Below are 22,773 nucleotides of genomic sequence, written 5' to 3'. Positions count from 1 at the left end.
CAAAAATTAGCCCGGCATAGTGGTGGGCACCTGTAATCCCAGCTACTCAGGAGGCTGAGGCAGGAGAATCGCTTGAACCCGGGAGGCGGAGGTTGCAGTGAGCCGAGATTGTGCCATCGCACTTTAGCCTGGGTGACAGAGTGAGACTCTGTCTCAAAAAAAAAAAAAATTGGGAGAGAAGGTAGCAAGGAAGAGGTGCCTGGTGTTGACTGAAGGCTTCCTTTAAATAAAGAGTGTGATGTGATGCTATTCCAGTTGGCAATGCCCCAGGCCATTGGAACTGCACTTCATACAGTGACCATGGGACCATGCAATGAAGCGTTACTTAGACTCAGTGCCTCAACCTTTAATCATGATTTCACACACTGTGCCTGTCAAAAGATTTTGTTCTGAATAACTTTATTGCAAGTCACATAATCTTGGTTTAGACTTGACACAACAGGAAGTTACAGAGCTGTAAATACCAATTGGTCATTACCTTACTGAGTTTAGAAAACTTTCAAGTTCGTGGCATACATTAATTGCACTTAAATAGGCAGTGAGAGAAAGATTTATAAAGACATCATTCAAAAGGATTTTTACATTTGGGTGTGCCTTACTCGATTACAAAAATTTCAAACCATCTTCCCACCTAGGGCCTAGGGCGAGTTTTCTCTTTCCCTGGGACTGAACTAGCACAAAGCACTAAAGGTTGAAGCAAACGTGAGTATCACTGAAAAGCACTAGAAGAAAGTCTCGATGTGGCTGGAAGGAACCAGAAGGCAAGATTGCCTGGGTGAGAAAGAAAACATAAAAATCTGTGTGTGAGATCACAAGCAGCAACTTCTCTGTGTTGACTTCAGATGTCTTTCCCACAGTCGGGGCACAGGATGTCGTCCCTCTCTGTGAGGAAGCCACGCCCCACCAGTGAGAGGGAGCACTTCTTACAGTTAAAGCAGTCGTTATGCCACTGCCGTTCCTCAAAGGAGATGTATTTTGTGCCGCCAAGTCCTGTTAACAGAGAGAAAATAATACCGGATGAAGAAAATTAGAATCAGGCAACTGGGACTGAAGAAGGAATTGTGGTTTGATCCATTTCAAAGTTTGGATTGTGTAATATGGATAGTGTGAACTTCTAGTGACTGGGTGCTGGGAATCCATGTATAAATCAGATTCTATGCACAGCCTGGAGGATCTCGTGAATATCGGAAGAGAGATAGAAACTGGTTCCAAAATGATGTGATAAGTGCGTCAAAGAATGCTGACTGTATTTGTTATGTGTTTTCCCACAAAATGAAACTCTGTGAGAACAGGAAGCAGATTTCTCTTATGCCTTCACTAGGTGCCTCATGTTGCCTGGTGCTCAAATTTGTGTGATTTAATGATTGAAGCACCGAAGGGAGTGTAGAAGAGGAAAAGTTAATCCTCCCTGGGGTGGCCAGGAAAAGCCTCACAGATAAAGCACGATGTGGGTAGGAATGAGGGCAGAGGAATATTGTTGCAGCGGGAAGATCCTGAGAAAGCTGCAGACAGACAGAATGGAATCAAATATTTAAGGTACATTGGTCCCTGATTATAATACAGTTGGTTTTACCTAGTGTTTTTTCTCAGTGCTACAATAACCGCAATTCACATTCATATCTAACGTTTTACATTTAGAAGTGCTTTTATATAGATTGTATCACTTTATAAAGCTTAATGTTATAAACATTTACCTCAACAGAAGTCACTGCTGAAAACAGCATTAAAGATGAATATGTTTGGCAAAAGATTGCATTTTCCCCCTAAATGATTCCAAGGGAAATGTGGTGTATAAAGGACCAGAAACAGATATTTTAACATAGGTAAACTGTAAATACTATGCTTTTCTTCATATTTTAATTTCACATGGAAATGTAATGAGCTCTGCATTATACGTGAGAGAACTGTTTTAGTGACGTGGGAAGGTGATTTAGCTCAGTTAGGTGAACTTGGTTCTAGGCCTGAGGGAAAAGAAAGTCAAGGACAAGCACACAGGGGGTGTATAGATGTGTTTCTGTAATGACACTGAAAAGCCACATAGGAAAGCCAGGCCACCGGGTACTCCATGTGTCTGCCACTTTCCTCTGATAGGGAAGAACCAGTCCACTGAATGCAGTGGGACTGAAAATCCCACATCATAAAACTTCTCCTGTGTTATTATAGAATACACACTTTTCTCTCCCCACCCAGTCACTAATTTGTGTAGTGATATGTGGTGACCATCTAAAGGACTTTAGTGTGAAGTCATCTGTTCTCCACACTGAATTTCTCCAGCCTGCTTAATAGTCTAGTCCAGAAGCCTGGTCTGCCGGCCAGCCAGATTTTAGGCTCTCACTTAGCCAGATCATTTTGGGGAATACAATATGAAAAACTCCTTAGAATGTACCCTCTGCCCTCATATAGCTGTGGCCTTGTGGCAGAAATTTCCCACTAAGATGCTTTGGAGTACAACCGTCCCCCTAAGATGCTAGGGGACACTTCTAAGAAAACAGCACAGCTGCTAAGCCTGAAAAGGCCAGTTTTTATTGTGCTTATGTGGTGTTACAGGCTCACAGGCTGCAGTTTTAGAGATAATCCAACCCAAAGCAGAAACTAAACCAGAGCACAGGCCATATGGTTGTGATCCGGTGGGCTGCAGAGGAAGTAATCATTACTTGCTGAAGCATAGCCAGTGCACCAAGGAGAGGAAAGCAGATAGGCAGAAAAGTCTGCTGTGTTCAGACCCTTAGGGAGGTGTGGGAAGTTTACGGATATAGACAGGGTCACATGCTAAAATGCTAGGCCTTGTTCAAGCTTCCAATCCCTCTTCGAAGTGGGGACCCCGGGACACTCACCGCTGATGGGGTTGGTACACCCAGCACACTTCTTGGCATACAAGTCACAGAAGCAGTTCAGGCAGTAGGCAAAGTCATCGCGAGCCGTGAAGCGCTGCCCAGACAGCTGCTTCCTGCAGGCGGTGCACACAAAGCACTCCTTGTGCCAGGGCTGCTCCCGGTAAGTGACCCCTCCCGTGGTGATGGGCTGCAGGGACAAGTGGGAGAGTTAGTGTGGTCTCTGTGCTTGCGAGACATCTTCAGTCTCAGCTACTGCCACTGGACGATGCAAGATCCTCATTCAGAAAACGTCCAGTTTGTTAAACATCACCATGAAGCTGCTTTACAAACCTCACAGTCACTCGTTACCCTCGCCACACGCTTTCATTCCAGTGTCATAGGCCCTGGCTTTCCCATTAGTGAAACTGGAGCTTGGGGGTTGCCCTCAGCCCTTCCCAGGGATGCTGGAGATCTAAGGCACAGGGCACCTCAGTGGCGTTGCCACCTTCGCAAGCAGGGAAGCAGCACAGTGGAGGGATCGGGATTGAAGACAGCATCGAGGAGACGTGGGCTTGAATCCTAATCCTACTCCTTACCAGACCTGTGGCTGGGAGCAGGCCATAATAAAGATCTCTGCACCTCAGTTTTCTCATCCAGGAAGTGAGGGTGATGTTAAACAGGCAAGTGGATGGGGAGTCCTTACTTAGAAGCCTGGCAGGGCCAGTGGCTCACGCCTGTAATCTCACGACTTTGGGAGGCCGAGGCAGGCGGATCACTTGAGGTCAGGAGTTCAAGACCAGCCTGGCCAACATGGCGAAACCCCATCTCTACTAAAAATACAAAAAATTAGCTGGGTGTGGTGGTGCGCCTGTAATCCCAGCTACTCAGGAGGCTAAGGCAGAAGAATCGCTTGAACTCTGGAGACGAAGGTTGCGGTGAGCCAAGATCATGCCACAGCACTCCAGCCCGGGCAACAGAGTGAGACTCTGTCTCGAAAACAGAACAAAAACCCTGGCAAGTGGTATCCTCTCCAATGCCACTCATGAGCCTGTCTCTCCAGCCACTTACGGTAAAAGAAGGAAAAGGCTTAAAGGACAGCTGGGACTGGCACCTGCTGATGCCACAAGAAGATATGGGCATCTTGGAAGTTTTGGGAAAAATAAGCCAGATGCCTTCATTCTCACCTGTCTTGTGGTCTTAGAACATCTGTGAGGTGAAGCTGCAAAGCCACACAAGGTGGAACGGCCATCAGTACCTCAATTTTACCTGGTATTTTTCTCCAAATGTTGCATCTCACATTCTGTTTAAAAATGCATGCTTGGTGGAGCTGAGTAAGCTATGAGAGGAGTGTAGGTGGCCTCAGCTTGGCAAACGAAGGCCATGGAAGATGGAGTGCAAGCACCTCACAATCACGCTGTTTTGCTTTTTATTTTTTGAACATTTCAGTATCATCCAGTAATTCCTTTGGTCTTTACATAAAGCTTGTGAAGTAAGAAAGATACTAATTTTATGGGTGAGTAAACTGAGACTCAGAGAAATTAAAAAGTGACTTGTTGAAGAATTCATAGCTGGTTAATGACAAAGCAGGAGCTAGAATTCCGGACTCCCTTCTATCTTGCATTCTTTTCATTAAACCATGAATCATAAAGCATCTTCCTATAACCCACCCCACCGCACAACAGAATGAACACAAAACACGCTTGGTTGCAACGCATCCGTATGCATGCAGTAGCCTGTGTGTGTAAGACGTCTCCTCTGCCTGCAACATACATCCTCAGTCCTCCCTCACTCCGGATTCCATGCTTCCCACCCACATCAGCTAACTCGATGCCTCTCAGCATAGCATGATTTTCTCAGAGACTCCCTCCCTAAACGCCACCCTGGCCCCCAACTCCTCAGATTAGTTGAGGTCCCTCCATTCCACACTCTGCTTTTCTCCTCCATGGCACACTGCTTAGTAACGACTGACGGGTTTGACACTGGAGTGTACTTCCACCTAGACTACAGTTAAGTGTCTGCATCTTGTCCAGCATCGGATCCCCAGTGCCTGAGAGGGCCAAGTTCATGTCGAGGAATGGTTGCTTCTGGCGTGAAGGTTTTTGTGTGTATTTAACGAACATGCGCACAAAAGGCATCCCAGAAGGATGTGTTGCTTTCATTTCTGCAAATGAATAAAGCACACACTGGAAAGATGACAGAGGAAGAGCAATTCAGATGAACTTCTGTTAGGTCTTGATGAGAAAAACAGACCAAAATGAAAATAAAAAGGGGAGAGAACAGGGAAGAGGGTTCCTAAAATAAAAGCAGGAATGAGACCTCAATCTAAGAATAAAGAAAAAAACAGGAGTTCGTGACCAGTCTGGCTAACAAGGTGAGACACCGTCTCTACTAAAACACACACACACACACACACACACACACACACACACACACACACACAAATTAGGTGGGTGTGGTGGTGGCGCCTGCCTGTAATCCCAGCTACTCAGGAGCCTGAGGCAGGAGAATCGCTTGAACCCGGAAGGCAGAGGTTGCAGTGAGTTGAGATCATGCCACTGTACTACAGCGCAGGTGACAGAGTGAAACTGTCTCAAAAAAAAAAAAAAACCATAAATGGAGAGGAAATTAAGAGAAATAAAATCTAAAATAACAGTAAAGAACAAAAGGGGCTGGGCGCAGTGGCTCACACCTACAATCCCAGCACTTTGGGAGGCGGACGCAGGTTGATCACCTGAGGTCAGGAGTTCCGAGATCAGCCTGGCCAACACGTTGAAACCCCGTGCTTTCTAAAAATACAAAAAAGTCAGCCAGGCATGGTGACGCTTGCCTGTAATCCCATCTACTTGGGAGGCTGAGGCAAAAGAAATAGCTTAAACTGGAGAGGCAGAGGCTGCAGTGAGCCAAGATCGTGCCACCGTACTCCAGCCTGGGTGACTGTGAGATTCTGTCTCAAAAAACAAAACAAAACAAAACAAAACAAATGGAAACAAGAGAGAAAGGCTGAATGGAAATTGGTAAGAATACTCAGCACTTAGAAAAGGTGCAGGCAAGGTGGGGACATTCTTGCCCAGGCCAGCCAGGTACAGGTAGAGGCACTGGGATGTTTCTCCATGGCCCAGAGGCAAGGGTAGAGGCCCCAAGGGCAACACAGCAGAAGCTGCGTGAGCAGGGTCAATAAGAGGATGAGAGCAAACAGAACCTGCAATGAGTTCCAAAGCTGGCATTGCCCAGGGCGAGTGAGCCGTGGGAGGGTGCCACTCAACAGGCCGATGCAAAGCCTAACAGCACAGAGACGCTGGAAGCTACAGCATAATCAGAGTTGCGTGTGTGTAAGAGTCAGAGGGCACAGCAGAAAACTAAGCTCCACCCTGACGGGCACAGGTCGGGGGGCAACTGGGCTTCCTACAGATATGCAGTTCCCTTTCTTTCTTTAACCCTAACAGAGCCATGACTGGAACAGATCGAGTAGTTAAGTTTATTTGTTTTTATTTTTTTAATTTTTTGAGATGAAGTCTCGCTCTGTCACCCAGGCTGGAGTGCAGTGGTGCGATCTTGGCTCTCTACAACCTCCACCTCCCGGGTTCAAGCAATTCTCCTGCCTCAGCCTCCTGAGTAGCTGGGATTACAGGTGTGCACCACCATGCCCAGATAAGCTGTGTATTTTTAGTAGAGATGGAGTTTCACCATGTTGCCCAGGCTGGTCTTGAACTCCTGACCTAAGGTAATCTACCAGCCTTGGCCTCCCACAGGTGATCCACCAGCCTTGGCCTCCCACAGTGCTGGGATTACAGGCGTGAGCCTCCTTGCCTGGTCAGAGTAGATACATTTAATAAATGATCTGTCCCATATCCACGGGGGCAGACTTTTCTCCTTTACTTTTCTTCTCACATCCGTCTCTCTCTCCTCCCTGCTCCCTCCCTTCCTCTCCCCCTCTTCCTTCCATCTTTCTCTCCCTCTCAAGTTTGCAGTTGTTTTCTTGTTTTATTCATGGAGAGAAGCTGAACAAGACAGCTTTGGGATAGTGGCTCCCCTTCCCTCTAACATCAGGTCATCGACATAAGAATATATTTAGAATGGTCTAGAAGAAGGCAGGGTTAAACGATTTGATCACAGGAGCTCAACGGTGTTGATGTTTTTGAAAGAAGGATGGGCGCCCAGACCCAATGGATAAAGCTCGGCATGTAAGGCAGGACAGGCACAGCTCCCACGCCATTCCAGTATCACAGGTATCCTTGTTTTTGGAAAGAGAACTGACAGACATGGACCATGGAGGCAAACCGGCCAGAATGTGCAAGGGCCAAGGGGGAATCTGAAATACCTTTTTGCACTGAACGCACTGCATGGCATGTTGTTTCTCATAGCAGGGCACACAGAAATTCTGATTGTCTTTGGGGATGAAACTCTTGGTTCCAATTGGCTGCTGGCAGCGGTGGCAGATGAAGCAGGTCTCATGCCAGCTGCTTCCCTTGTACTCCATCTTGCGGGTACCTGTCATCAGGGTCAAGAGGAACACAGCAGAGTTATGTTTAGAGGGGCGTGGAGTCCCAGCAATTGCCTTCAGAGCTTGCCACCCTCTAGTTTTATGACCAGAGCAAGTGACTTCAGCTCTTGAAGGCTCACCTCTAAATGGAGGTAATTCCTATTTTGTGCAGGGCATGGACTTTGTCTCTTGGTTCACTACTGTACACCCAGCTCCTAGAACAACACGTGTACATTTTAGGTACTTAACATTTATTTATTGAAAACCGTGGTTAGGAATGTTAAATCGAAAAAAAGTTAAGTCTGCCTCAGCAATGCAAAGTATAAAGGGAAGTGTGGCATAGCTCCGATTAATTTCTATGGAGCATGACTTTTGGAGTCTAGGGACTGTATTCGCCTACTGCACACCTAATAAAGAACACCCTGTCTGGTTCGCAGCAGGATGGAAATGGCTGGAGTGTGAATGAACCTGGAACCTCTAACCTGATTCAGTGAGCTGCCTCTACAACACTCACTTTACGTACTAGCTGTTGAACCAAGTTGTGAGGTATCTTGGTAATTTTATGCACTGTGCTAAGTGTTATAATTAAAACCTACATGTAGTTTTTTTTATTTTCGAGACAGGGTCTCGCTCTGTCACCCAGGCTGGAGTGCAGTGGTATGATCCTGGCTCACTGCAGCCTTGAACATCTGGGCTCCAGGGAAATTCCTGCCTAAACCTGAGGAGCTGGAACTACAGATGCACACCACCATGCCTGGCTGCAATCTTCATGTGTTACTTGTATCTCCCATTTAGTATTTGCCTAAACCCGTGCCATCCATTGTCTTTTGAGTAACTATTAGCATTTGATCCATTTCTACCATTTCTCCAAGTGAACTGAGGAGCTCTAGAGAACTGAAACACTACGGGTCACCCCTGCCACCACCAAGCTGGACTCACTACAAATGCCCGGTGTTTGTTGACTGACATTTTTTTCATTTTTGTTTACCAGAAAGAAGTGTATCTATTTATAGTAAGAGATGATTCCAGATAGGCATGTAAACAAGTACCCTTCCTGTAAAGCAAATGTAAAGAAAGATCTGGGGAAATGAGTTTCAGGGACAAAGAAGCAGGAAAGTGTTGTAAGTGCCCGGACTAGCTGAGGGGCCTGGCCCCTGTGTAAGGACCAAATCCAGACTGCTGCCTGCTTTTCAAATGAAGTTTTATTGGAATGCAGCCACACCCATTCATTTACTTCCATGGTTTCCATCCGCTTTCATGCTAGATGGCAGAGTAGTGTGCAACTGTGTGCAGTTGTGCAGAGTTGTTGTGTAGTTGTGGTAGTTGAGTAGTTGTGACAGAGACTGTATGGTTCACAAAGCCCCAAATATTTATCTGGTTTTTGAAGGAAAAATGTTGCCAATCCCTGGGGACTGCGGCATGAGGGTCACATACATGTGACTTCTACTAGCGGTCAGGGAGTGATGGGGAATCAAGCCGACAGGGGGACTGCCCGCGCCAGACCAGGTGTAAGCAGCTGCAGTAACACAGGTGGCTTATAGGAGTCTATAGACTAGTTCGTAGCTCTCAGCCCCAAAATCTCATGGTCCCAAGGACAAAGCTAGGGGTTTTATTTTAGCTGGCTAGAAAGCTGGTCAGGAAATGTCTGTCCTCCAGTAATTAGGAATGTGCTGAGAATTATCGCATGATTGTTATTTAGGATCATTTTCTCAGCTTCCTGTCCTTCCAAGACCAGACATTTGAGATTATATAAAATAAGTGGGGTGTGTGGTGGGGGGCAATGTGTGAGAGGGAATTTGGGTCGATGACACGCAGTGATCTTAAAATTGAAAACTAAACTGTACAATCTATGGAATTCGATTGTGGGGTGATGAATCCTAAAACGAACATTACGTGAAGCAATGGAAATTCAAGTAAAAATAGTGGAAGGACTTTGATACACACTTCACAAAGATTTTCTTCCACCTCCATGCATACTTTTGTCACTTGCTCTTTGGATCTCTGACCTTCATTCTGATCAAGCAGCCCAGAAGCCAAAGGATTTTGCCAATGAATATGGGGCAATTATGACTCTCGTGACATTCTTGGCGAGTTCTGAAATAAGTCTTATCAGATCAACACCAGTTCGAGGGCAACTCTACGTGCAGGGAATGCACGGGGCACCTGGAGCCTCAGGGAGGTGGCGCGTGCACATCTCAGGCAAGGTGACAGCCTTGGCCGCAGGCCTGCGTGGTCATATGCAGCAACGCCGGCAGGTGGCAGGGGCGTTCCTTCTCCTAACTGAATCGCACACTCTGAACCAAGTCTCCCGCAGACCGAAGCGCAGTCTTGAGGAAGGGATGTCTTAATCGGATTCAAATAGTCAAATTAGGCTGGCTGCAGTGCCGCAGCCCTGTAATCCCAGCACTTTGGGAGGCTAAGGCGGGAGATCTCTTGAGCCCAGGAGTTGGCGACCAGCCTGGGCAACATAGGGAGTCCCTGTCTCTACCAAAAAACATAAAAAAACAACAAATTAAGCTGGGTGTGGTGGTGTGTGCCTGAGGTCCCAGGTACGTAGGAGGCTGAGGTGGGAGGATCATTCGAGCCCGAGAGGTCAGGGCCATAGTGAGCAGTGATCGTACCACTGCTCTCCCACCTGAGCGAAAGAGCGAGATCTTGTCTCAAAAAAAAAAAAAGGCAAATGAGGAGCCAGAAATTTGGTTGCAGGGTTGGAGACACTAGCGCTACTGGAGTCTGTGCATGTGCAGAGGCTGTGGTGCATCTGTAAGCAACGTCTGCTAATAGGGGCGCGAGAGCTGGTAAACACCAGCACTGGGGTTTCTGATGGTACTCCAGTTTCCTGTTTAGTCATCAGGACACTGACTTGTGTAGGGGTGTGGCGCTGGCGGGTTGAGTTTTTTCACTCGTCCTCTAAATGTAAATTCACTGCAAAAGCTGTGTGCACTGACGCTGTAACCCATATTCATCTTAAATGGGTTCGAACACTTTTAAAAATCAAAAGTGTTAAAAATCAAAAGCCAGGCAGGCAAGTGCTTTCATTCAGCGTTTTGTTGGTGGTGGTTTGTTTGTTTTGCATACACCAGGATTCTTCTAGACACCCTGCTTTTGGTGCTCAGTCCATTTCTTCTGGCGGAGGCACCTGTAAAATGGGGATGAAGCCATCCAACCCAGGGGACACTGAAGATTAAATGGGATTCGGTAAAGCAGTAGTGTCCGACCCCTCTGTGTGTGCTCAGGGGCCGGTAGCTGTGGCTGTGTTGTTATTATTACTACACAGCATTTCTTACCACAGAGCCTGAATTCCAGCTTCCCTCATTCCTTAGTAGAAGAGACTGCTGGCCAGTTAATTCTCAGATATTCAGTATGGGTTACCCCTCACTGAACATTGGGCTTTTACTTCTTATCTGATCATGTTTTTCCTTTCTTTCCCTCCCCAGTAAACACCACAAGAAAGAGAAGGTGTGATGGTTAATTTTATGTGTCATTGTGGCTGGGCTCTGGTACCCAGTTGTTTGGTCAAAAAAACAGGTTTATTTGTTGCCGTGAAGGCGTTTTTTAGATGTGATTAACGTCTAAGTCAGTAAGCTTCGAGTGCAGCACATTACCCACGTATCAGGGCCGGGCTTCATCTAATCAGTGGTAGGCCTTAGGAGCAAAGACTAAGGTTTCCCTAAGGGCAACTCATTCTTCTCAAGACTGCAATAGACACACCCTGGCTGAGTTTCCAGCCTGCTGCCCTATGGAATTCAAACGCTCCCATTTGGAACTGCAGTATCATCTCTTCCCTGAGCCTCCAGCCTGCTGGGCTGTTCTACAGATTCCAGACTTACCGCCTCCACAATCTCATGAGCCAATCCCTTGAAATAAATCCTTCTCTCTCTCTCTCTCTCTTTTTTCTCTCTCTCTCTCATCTTTCTCTCTCTCTCATCTTTCTCTCATCTCTGTCTCTCTCTCATCTCTCTCTCATCTTTCTCTCTCTCTCTCTCATCTTTCTCTCATCTTTCTCTCTCTCTCTCTCATCTTTCTCTCTCTCTCTCTCTCCCCCCATATATACGTATCTACGTGTATATATTTCTGCAATTGATTCTGTTTCTCTGGAGAACCTAACAAACACAGAAAGTCAAGACAGGTGAAAAATTCAAAATCCGGGAAATATGCATACTTTTTATGTCATGGTTGGTGCTAACAGTTAAAGTCTTAAATAGCCCCTAGACTCCCCAGTGGAAGCTTCCTTGGGCCCTTGTTCAGGAAACTAGTAAGGGTTTAATTTGTTTTTCAATTCATGTTGTGGTTCTTGTTGTTACTGAGAGTGCTGTGTCTCTGCAGTGACTCCCTGTGGGGCAGGACACAGGTCAGCCTGGCTTTCTACGGGCTTCGGTTCTCATTCGCAGTGTCGTACAGCACTGGGGCCCGAGTTTCCAGCCTCTGCAGGACCCATGTGATCTTGGACGAGGTCTTCCTGCCTGGAGCTGCCTCATCTAAAGTCACCATGCAGCCTTGCCACCTGTCTTCCCTTACAGCTGCCAACAGGGCTGGGGTTGTGTCAGCCTGGGCATTTTTCTTCCCTGTCATAGTGTGTCACAGTTGTTTTTAAGTTGTATTAACCAGAGAAATGTAGTAGCAGTAAGAAACCATCTTACTGAAGGTCAAATAACCTCCTTGCCTTTTTAAAAATGATGATTCCTTATCCTACATGTCTTTTTTTTTTTTTTTTTTCCTCCAAGATGGAGTCTCACTCTGTCACCCAGGTTGGAATGCAGTGGCACAATCTCAGCTCCCTGCAACCTCCTCCACCTCCCGGGTTCATGCAATTTTCCTGCCTCAGCCCCCCGAGTAGCTGGGACTACAGGCGCACATTGCCATGTCCGGCTAATTTTTGTATTTTTAGTAGAGATGGGATTTCACCATGTTGGCCTGGCTGGTCTCAAACTCCTGACCTCATGATCCCCCCTCCTTAGCCTTGCAAAGTGCTGGAATTTACAGGGGTGAGCCACCACACCTGGCATCCTACATATCTTTTAAAACTATTTCCTATATGTCAGTCTCTTCAGTATTTCTTTATTATCAAAAACAAAGCAAACCAACATGATGAAACCCCGTCTCTACTAAAAGTACAAAAATTAGCCAGGTGTGGTGGTGCACACCTGTAGCCTCAGCCACTTAGGAGGCTAAGGCAGAAGAATCTCTTGAACCTGGGAGGCAGAGGTTGCAGTGAGTCAAGATTGCACCACTGAACCGTGTTGGCCAGGCTGATCTCAAACTCCTGACCTCAAGTGATCCACCCACCTCAGCCTCCCAAAGTACTGGGATTACAGGCATGAGCCACGATGCCCAGCTTCTTTCTGTATTTTGAAATTCCATATCTTTTTGTCCCCTTTGCTTTTCAAAATAAAAGATTCTGCCCTCTCACATAAAAGACAAAACAAAAAACCAAATAACTCCCCCCGCCACACACACACACACACACACACACACACACACCCCATGAGGGACATAGTCCTATCAACACACAAGGCACCTTTATTGCCGTCCTCAGCACCTGGCCCAGTTGCAGCTGTGCCCTTTTTGACTATCCATCTAGAACACCAACTCCACAAGGGCAGAGAACCAAGTGCACCTTGGCTCACACCCCATGGATGCTCGGCTTGAGCCCAGTGCCTGGCACGCAAGAGCACCATGCACACTTGGTGAAATAACTGAATGAGTACACATTCAGCAGGTAGAAGCGAAGAAAAGAGAAACCATCTATGGTGGTGGGAAAGTGGGGGCTGATGCAGGAGATGTATTTTGAAGGGGAATGCCCACCATTCACTTACTCTAACAATTTGACTGCATAACACTGCGCCATGTGCATAGCAAAAAGATCCCATTACTGCCCATGATAGAACCCGTATGTGCCTGCTTTGTAAGGACTCTAAATACTCCTCTGTAATTCAAGGTAAAAATGGAAAGTCAACGCGAGTGTCTGGAACCAAGTCAATGTGAACAGGGGGTCAGAGGAACGTGCACAAGGCCTGAAGCTAGACTGGCTCACGCATGAGAAAGGTGTGTCTCCTGACCTGGCATGATGGTCTTCTTGCATTCCTGGCACTTGGATGAGTACTCGTTGGAATAGCAGTCTGTACAGAGCAGCTGGTCCTCCTTGGCAGCAAAGGGCTTGTCCACCAGTGAGTTTCTGCACTGCGAGCAGTGGAAACAGGCTTCATGCCAGTGCCGGTCCTTGTAGGACAAGTCCTGTGGGGCCAGACCACACAAGACAGTCAGAGGCAGGATAGGAGGGCTTGGACCCCACAGCATTGGGGCCCCTTGCGAATCTGCAGGGCAAACAAGGAATGAAGGTGGGCCGAGGCACCCTGGCGCACCCACATTCATGCCCCAGGACCACCTAACTGCTGAAATCAGTGAGGACTAGGCTGCTTTACTCTTGCTGCATTTTGGAGCAACAGGTTAGACAGATGTGCATGTATGCACGTGTCTGTGAGAGATGCTTCTCGAAAACAAAGGGATTTCCCTTGTGCATTGCCTGCAAGAAAGAGAAACAGAAAACATGAACACCTATCAATTCGTCTCACACCACATCCGGTGACAGAGAAACAGACTGCAGGAGGTCCTTGCCTGAGGGAGCCCTGCCCAACCCAGATCACCGTGGTCACCGGTGTGGCAGAGAGGCTCTGGGTGTCGGGATGTTCACCAGGAGGAGGCCCAAGGACTGATTGGTGGGAAAGAATCAGGACAGACTGCTTGTGTGGGTGCTACCTGTGTGGGTGGCAGTGAGCTGGGGGAGGAAGGAAATTTCAGGCAGAGAAAGGGCACAGACACAGAAGATCTGGGGACGGGGAGCACGTCAGATTGCAGGGACCACAGGCCGGGGGCGAGGTGGGAGGGCCCCCCCGGCCTGGCTGGACCGGAACATATGGCTGCCTTTTTGCCTTTTATGTCTGCGTAGAGATTCCGTTGATCCTGAAGGCAGTGGCGAGCTGCTTTTCAACAGGAGAGTGAAGTGCTCAGACTGGGGGACAGGTAAGGGTGTGGGAGTGGAAGGGGGTGAGGGTGAGAGAAGTGAGACAAAAACTGGGCACACATGGGAGAGGCCCTGAGAAGACAGATGCATGCTTTTGAGTAAAAGATGAGAGACAGAAAGGAGCCCTGCGGAAAACTCGACTCCACACTTGGCTTCATCTTGCCTGAGAAATAAGAGAACCTTCCACATTTGCCTTTTAAAAATGACATACGGCATCTTTAAAGTGCCAATAAAACATTAAAATAACAATCTATTTATGCCCAGCTTTATCTTAGAAAGAATATGTTTCTATTGCTGTCTTTGTGTTTCCAGCTCTGACCCCAAATCATCATCCATTTATTCATGAGGCAGAAACAGAATATTAGTCTCTGCACGGTTTCCTGGGCCAGCTTCCAGTTGGTAAGTATCCTGAACAGGGCGCAGGAGGGCTGTTCTCGCGATGGCCCTGCAGAAGAGCCTGCCCACGATGTCTCTGTTACTGAAACTGAAGTCGAAGCTGGAGTTATGCTGAGTGTAGGATGTGAAAACATGGATCTTAGCCTTGATTAGAAAGTCCTAAAACACCAACTAACTCGGAACCAAAACTAGAACAAACAGATCTCTTTTGCTGAAGTATCTGTGTGTGTGTGTGTGTGTGTGTGTGTGTGTGTGTGTGTGTCTGTGTGTCTGTGTGTCTGTGTGTTTGTGTTTTCCTGGAACCTGGAACCAAACTAAAGTTATTTGATTTGGTGATCTCTTTGCACATTTTGTTTTAGTTCAAGGAATTTTTAAAATGTGAACACTGAGACACTTGGAAGACAGTCATGACTATGGCCTTTGTGAGGGGCGACCTCGTGTGCTATCCTTGTTAGAAGTTTAATTCCTAGAACATCTGGGAATAGGATTATTGCTGATGCAAGATGATAACGTGTGAAGGAGAGGTAGGGCACAGTGGCTCGCGCCTACAATCCCAACTCTCTGGGAGGCAGAGGCGGGCGAATCACCTGAGGTCAGGAGTTCAAGACCAACCTGGCCAACATGGTGAAACCCTATCTCCACTAAAAATACAAAAATTAGCCGGGCATGGTGGTGCGTGCCTGTAGTCCCAGCTACTTGGGAAGCTGAGGCAGGAAAGTCGCTTGAACCTGGGAGGCGGAGATTGCACAGCCTGGGCGATAGAGGGAGACTCCGTCTCAAAAAAAAAAAAAAAAAAAGGAATGAAGGTGAGACAAGCATAGAGTGCTCTCAAAGCAGGACTAAATGCCCTGGTTTCTGTGGGATTAGTTCTCACCTGAGCCCACCACCTCTGAGTATCGTGGGTCCCCTGGGGTAGGCACTGCCTCCCAGGGGGACTCCAGGGCAGCTTGCTCAAATGTCCAAGTCCTCTCCATCCTTGAGAACCCAAACTGGGTATACACTCGGAGTTGAGGGCAGAGGGCTGCCCTGTCTTTTGTATTTTTAGCTTAAAGTATTTTCAGAAATCTGAGGGGAAAATCACCTGTGTTTTATGGGTTATTTTGACAAATGAAATAGAGGACAAACTGCTTTGATTTGAGTTAATGTCTACACATGTGAACTCATGATAAACAGGAAAGCCGACAATCCACATGGACATCATCATCGTTCAGGAACAGGCATGTTCTCCATTCTTTCCACGCACACGCCCCAGCTTCAAAAAGACATCTGAAACACCAGTGATGACCATCATTACCCCATCTGCGGACTCCAGGCACGGCACAGCCCTGCAAGGTAAATGTTATTACTGAAGGTCAGAGAAGTTCCGTAACTTGCCCAGTCACATACCTGGCACGGAGCTAAGCCAAGCTTGGAGCTCAAGTCCTCCTGATGCAAAAGTTATTTCCACTGAACCAGCCCAGGCAAAGTCCTGGTCGGGTCTGTGTTACTCTTTGCTTTCAAAGCAGATAGCCTTGAGGAGATGTGTGTGTGTGTCCATTAAAAGAAATCCAGAAACGACCAAATTCTCGCAACTTTCTAGAACGTATTTTGTACCTAAATGAATGTGGCTCAGCATTGCCTTTGTTTAGACTTTGAATACAATCGAACAGACCATTAGAAGCCCTATCCACCCAAAACAGTAATCAGCCTAATTTAAGAAGAGATGGAGATTTTATTCATGTTATCACTGTTAGAATGCTGATTGTGGAAGAAATGCATTAAGAATAAATTTTGTATGGAAAACAGCATGGCAGCTCCTCAAAATATTAAAAGTAGAATTACCATATGATTCAGCAGTTGTACTTTTGGATATATACCCAAAAGAATTGAAAGTAAGGTCTCAAAGACACATTTGTACATCCACCCTCATTGAAGAATTATTCACCACAACCAAAAGGTGGGAGCAAGCCAGGCATCTATCAACATGTGAAGGGGTGAACAAAATGTGGTCTGTGCATATAATGGAATTTTATTCCTTTATTAGAAAGGAAAGGAATTCTGACTCATGCTACAACATGGATGAATCTTGAGGACATGATGCTAAGTGAAATGACAAATCGGTCACAAAAGGACAAATACTGCGTGATCTCACACATGTGGGATACTTAGGGAAGTCACATTCATGGAGGCAGAAGGTAGAAGAGTGGTTGCCAGGGGCTGGGATGAGAGGGGAATGGGAGTGAGAATGGGTCCTGTAACCCATTCATTCCTGAGGTTGCAATTTTTTGAATTTTTGCAATCAGACCTTGGCAATGATCTTGAGCAGTAGGATATATGTAACTCCCACATGCTTAGCGTTCCACTAATGGAATACTAGGCATAAATGGGTTTGATGGGGGCAGTATTTCAGATTTTCAAGAAGCAAAAGCTCTGGGGATTGGTTGCACAGCAATCTGAATGCACTTACTACTGAACAGTACACTTAACAGTGGTTAAGGTAAGTGTGATGTTCTGTGTATTTTGCCACAATTAAAAGAATAAAAAAGTAAGTTTTGGCTGGGCGAGGTGGCTCATGCCTGTAATCCCAGCACTTGGAGGCCGAGGTGGGTGGATCACCTGAGATCATGAGTTAGAGACCAGCCTGGCCAACATGGTGAAACCCCATCTCTACTAAACATACAAAAATTAGCCAGGCATGGTGGTGCCTGTCTGTAATCCCAGATACTCAGAAGGCTGAGACAGGAGAACCTTGAACCCGGGAGGTGGAGGGTGGAGGTTGCAGCGAGCCAAGATTGTGCCATTACACTCCAGCCTTGGCAACAAGAGTGAAACTGTCCCAAAAAGAAAGAAAGTAAGTTTTGATTGTTATGTAGTAGGTGAAAAACACCTTTTCAGAAGTGACGTCTGTCCCCCTCTGCAGGCGAGCCACCTCTGAGAGGACTGCTTGTTTGGGGACAAGCTGCAGAATGTTTTCCATGACCCAGGATTCACTGTCTGGATGGGATGAGATACCCAGAGGAGCAGGCACTCGGGAGAGGGGAGGAGATCCCTGGCCTCCCTCTGGGAAGATGGTAACTACCACAGCCCTGCCCAGGGAGGAGGCATTGCACACAGAGGGGTGGCAAGTTATCAGTGACAAGAGAAGGAAAAGAAATACAATTTCTAGGAAATTTGCCTTTTGGGGCTGACCTTTAAGAAAAACTGAGGGAGAAATCTCCAAAGTCAACATGAGAGCGAAGCCACTAGATGTCACCACAGCCTGCACTCTGGTCATCGAGTCCCCAGATGGAGGAAAGAGCACATCAGCGTCCCTGGACAGACATGGAAAAGCTGGCTAAGACATGCACATGGACCCAAGGCACTGCAGAATTCCATTTTTCCTACGGTTAATATTTATGGCACTTTTAAAAATGCAATAGCTACGGTTTAAGACTGATCCGTTGACAGAGACATGTGACACCTGAAACTGTCCCTCTTAATGTGGATACGATCCTCATGTTACTGGGCTAAGCATCCATGCAAGACTTGAGGACCTTCTGCAGGCGCGGCCTGTCCCCTGCACCCTGCTCTATCAGATCCCACCTCGCAAGGTGCAGGCTGCATTCTCTCAGGACAACCTGGTCTGCTATATCCCCTAAGAACCATCTCGCCTTGGCTCCTGCCAGAAGCTGCCCTTTCCCTTCAGGCTGGTGTAGAGTGGTTGAGGCATGCAGAGATCCAGGTTTTGTCCTAAGAAACAGAAGACAGAGTGCCTTCCAGAAAGTACCTTTTCCTGCCCAGGGCCGCATTATCTCGGCATCATTCCCTGGGGCCGTCTGCACTCAGCTCCCAGTGTTTCTCTCAGCCTACCTCTATGAATTGCACACATACGCATTCCTGAGTGAATATGCATGCAGCAGTTCCTAATTCTAAAACCTTCTACAGGAAACTCTTTTCCCTTAAGATAAATATTAACCTGTGCTCACGTTCTTAAGTTTTGTGATGTACAATAACTAAAAATACTCCATAAACAAGCTTGCATCACTGTTGTTGCTGGGTCCTCAGTGGGAAGAGAACTGGCCCACCTCCCTGCTGCAGTACACGGCGATGGTCTTCCTGGGTGAGCAATACCTGAACGCTGGCTGCATGCAAGCAGGACGGGAGAGCATGGGGTCCCACAGTCCACATCTCTTGTACCACTGTGGGCCAAGCGTCCGCCCCTCTGGGATCCCAGGAGCCCGTGATTAAAGTGCTCGGTTATTTCACCCTAGGGGTTCAATTCAAGGGCCCAAATGCCAGACTGACTAAACTTAAATCCGGGCTCCGCCCTATGTCAGGTACATCACCATGGGCAAGTAATTGAACCTCTCTCACCAGATTTCTGACCTGTACAGCAGGAATAATAGACCCACTACTGGTTGTGACAAGCATGTATAACAGTTGCTGGTGTGTACTGCAGTTGCTCAATGGATGTTACTATAAGTCATTATTTAGATCACAGCTAATAATGAGAAGAGTTGCCTCAATGTGTCACTTGCTGAACCTACATTTCCTTATGAAGACAGTCCTGTCAATGAGAATATCTGCCATCTTAAAGTTCCACGTTGGTAACTCTGCCACTCTCCTTTGGCAGGTGCTTTTTCATTTCTCAGCCCTTTTAAATCTAAAATTCTTTTTCTTAATTCTTCATACCTATTTTGAGCCATACAATAACTCTATGAAATAAAGTTTTATTCTTATAGATAAGCAGATTCAATGTAACGACACCAGTAAGTGTTTTCTCCAACATTCCCACTGCCCTTCCACCTGAAATGATCCAACAGAACTAAACTGTGCTCCTGGTTTTTTACCTGGCACATCAGCCCCTTTGCAAGTTGACCCCAATTCGCTTTCCAACCTGACCCTCTGGTCTGGTCCCCTCTTCCTCATCTCCATACCTTTGACCATGCTCTGTCCCTGGCCTTGGAATATCCTTTCCCTTCTCCCCAAAAGGCCAAATCCCACTTGGCTGCAAGTCCCAGCTGAAATCTCATCTGTTCTGCAAAGCTTCCTTGGCCAGGGCAATGCTGGCTTCAGGGAAGCCATGTGCCATGCCGGCTACCTAGCTTGTATGTCTCTTTCCAAATCCTATTTGGAAACTCGTAGGTAACTAATTATGCCACGGGGTTTCCCTGTCACTCTCTGAATGGGGCGCTTAGTTTGTGTTCTCTTTAGAAGTCTGAGTCAAGTTAATAAATTCACATCACTGCTTCCTCCTGGACTCGCTTCTTAAGAAAGTTCACAGTAAGGAGGAAGTGAGGAAATACTTTATGGTAAGAGGAAGGTAACTCAATATTGCCAGGTTTGATTTTTTTTAGAGATCTTGGCCAACATGGTATTCTCTGAGTCTCAGCAGGAGGGAAGATTTTAGCCACATGGTTCCCTAGAGCTTAGAGGTAGACTGGAAAATGCCACCAAAAGGCCTAGAAGCGAGACTGTCATTGATTAGACCCAGGTCCCTGAGCCTGTGCTTCCTACCACACTCTGAATCTTTACCTGTGAAGACCTAGTGCCAAGTGACCCTTTTCTTTTCTTCTATCTGTTCTGTCTGTCTATCTATCATATATCTGTTTAGAGACAGGGGTCTTGCTATATTGCCCAGGCTGGTCTCAAACTCTTGGCCTTAAGTGATCCTCCTGCCTCAGCCTCCCAAAGTGCTGGGATTACAGGCGTGAGCCACCATGCCCGGCTCAAGTGACTCTTTCTAAACAGAAAAGCTCCAAAACCGATTTTTAGTTTCAGTTATTAGCACCATGCCAGTAGCTTGATTTTGCTATTTCCTTAGTACTCCATTGTGAACAGCAAACATGAGTGTAACAGAGATTGCACTTAGATGCTGAGAGGCAACAGGGTAAGAAATACGGACACCTTGACAGACTTGCTGAAGAACTTTAAGATGGAAATATCCGGTTTTAAATTCCCCTAGAGAGAAATTGAAAACAAAAAGAAAGAAAAAAAGAGTCTTTTATACTTCCCAGAAAAAAATACCAAGGCTAATCTTGTGCTCACAGAAATGTCATACATTGCAGTAAAATGTTGATAAACATGTAAGATTAGGCCCGCATACTTCCTTTCTGGTTTTGTATTTTTCCATTTCAGAAACATTCCTAACATGGGCTGTGCCTGTTGCTTGGCTCCAAATGTGTCCTTTTTAAGACTTTAGCTGAGCTTTAGTGGCAAGTGGCCTGGAGGGAGCCCTGGACCCCGCAGCTCATGGACGGTCTGGGTGGCAGGGTCACCAGACTGAAACGGCTGGCTCTCATCCTCCCTCCTTCGCACCCCGTTCCACCAGGGCTGGGACCAGCCATTCTTCAGATCCATACGATTTCACTTCAGCAATGGATTCTCACATCATTCATGCTCAGCATTATGAAAAGATATTCTATGCTTGAGATCATCAGGTTTCCAACTGTACATTCTTTCAAATCCTTACAAATAAAGATGTGGAAAAATGGACAACAGCAGAAATGACAGCTCTGTGTTGGCACGTCACAGGTCTCCCTAGACGTTAACTCATTCAATTACCCCGACAGTCCCATGAGCTCGGAACCCCAGTTTATAGACATGGAAACGGAGGCTTATAGGTGGCAGGACTTGTCCCCTTCGTGCAGTTCGTCAAAGGTGGAGCCAGGGAGATTCGGCTCCGGGGTCCAGCCTCAGTGCATGCGACGTCACTGTTGAGCTCTGTGCACCTCTGCTGCTATGTCTTGTGGCTGAACTTTTGGTTTCACACACTGACAGGTCCTTCTCATGGAATTCATCCAAACAGCTTTGCTCCTGATCCTAGGACCCTCCTTGATTAAATTACCTTCACAAACAGACTTTTCTCTTGTAGGAGGAAATCCAAATAAATACACGTTTTCATTGCTCGTTACAAACTCTGTGGACAAATTCTACATGGAAGAAGATCCAAAAAGGTAGTTTTCTCATTGAGAACTTAAAAACCACCCCAACAAATAAAAAAGCACCAGGTTGGCAGGCTGGACCCTGAGAATGTGACTGGAGTAGCTGCTCTTCCCAGAAAAGAGTCCAGAAAGACCAGCGGGGGAGTCCTGTGTCACACCAAGGACAGAAGGATGGATTTTTCAAACCTGACCTTACACCTTTCACGAGGCTTGGTCAGAAACCTTCCAGAATATACCAGAGGCATCTAGATTTAACCCGCATGTGTGAAAACCTTCGTCTCCTATTTCAGAGACAGGTTGCTTTCTGCCACAATACCACTGAACTTTTCTGTCCATTACCAAACATTAACTGAGACTTTTACAGCATGATGGGTAAACCTCCGCCAATTTGATCATCACTTCAGTGTTTCCTATTTAATTAACTACAAAAGCTGGAGAGAGAGTTTGTGAAACAACTTGAGCCTCAATTCGGCAATCATGACCATCTAAAGGGGGCCACAAGAAGAGTAGAGGCCTTTGACTGAAGGTCACTTGATAGAGGCCAGGTGGTCACCACCTCTTACTCACAGGGACTGACTACATCTGGCCCAAGAGTCGCGTAGACAGAGTCCTGTCCAAGGCTGCAGGTGGCAGGTGGCATCGCATGATAGGTGAGGACCCTCCGGGTCTGGGCTCAAATTGTACCTCGGATTCTTCCTAATCCTGTTAACCCTGGGCAGGATCCTCATCCTCTCTAGGCTTCAGCGACTACTCCATAAAATGGAATGAAAAAAGTTCTTACTATAGGGTGTTAGGAGGAATTTAGATCATGCAGTTTAGGCGTTTACAAGTGCCTGGAACAAGTCATCAGGCGACACACGGTGGTTTCAGTGACTACCACTAAAAGCTAAACCCTGAATTATAGTTTCTGATCTGCAGATCTTTTGTTCTTGTTTATTATTAATTTTTTCTCTTCGTAGCACCCTCTACGCACATAGGTGGGTGTGGTAACCCGTCCGATTTCATGGCATTGCTTGCAGACCCATGGAACATTCAAAATCTGGGTTAGGTGTGTCACCCAGGGCTTAAAATCACCAATTTGTTAAATGCACAGTATTAGCAGCCATCTCTGGAACTCCAGCCTATTTTTTATTTTTATTTTTTTAAGATGGAGTCTCGCCC

At 46.6% G+C, this 22,773-nt stretch overlaps 1 protein-coding gene across 10 annotated transcripts in view; it reads right to left on the bottom strand.

Annotated features, from left to right (window-relative positions):
- Window positions 1–385: 385 nt before the first annotated feature.
- Window positions 386–22,773, bottom strand: part of FHL2 (four and a half LIM domains 2) — a 77,306-nt gene continuing 54,918 nt past the window's right edge. For 7 of the 10 annotated variants that reach the window (XM_025353589.1, XM_025353590.1, XM_025353587.1 and 4 more), the window contains 4 exons: window positions 13,353–13,527; window positions 7,132–7,301; window positions 2,835–3,021; window positions 386–990 (listed from right to left, as the gene is read on the bottom strand). In XM_025353589.1, coding sequence (XP_025209374.1) covers window positions 839–990; window positions 2,835–3,021; window positions 7,132–7,301; window positions 13,353–13,527 — 684 coding nt within the window. In that variant the 3' untranslated portion in view covers window positions 386–838. Of the gene's footprint in view, window positions 991–2,834; window positions 3,022–7,131; window positions 7,302–13,352; window positions 13,528–17,878; window positions 18,001–22,773 lie in introns of all 10 variants that reach the window. The other 3 variants (XM_025353593.1, XM_025353592.1, XM_025353591.1) reach the window with 2 other exon arrangements.

Source organism: Theropithecus gelada, chromosome 13 (assembly GCF_003255815.1).
Source record: "Theropithecus gelada isolate Dixy chromosome 13, Tgel_1.0, whole genome shotgun sequence".
In the NCBI taxonomy this organism is placed as follows: domain Eukaryota; kingdom Metazoa; phylum Chordata; class Mammalia; order Primates; family Cercopithecidae; genus Theropithecus; species Theropithecus gelada.
Note: the sequence above shows the minus strand (reverse complement) of the source record. Positions and strands in the feature narration are given on the sequence as shown.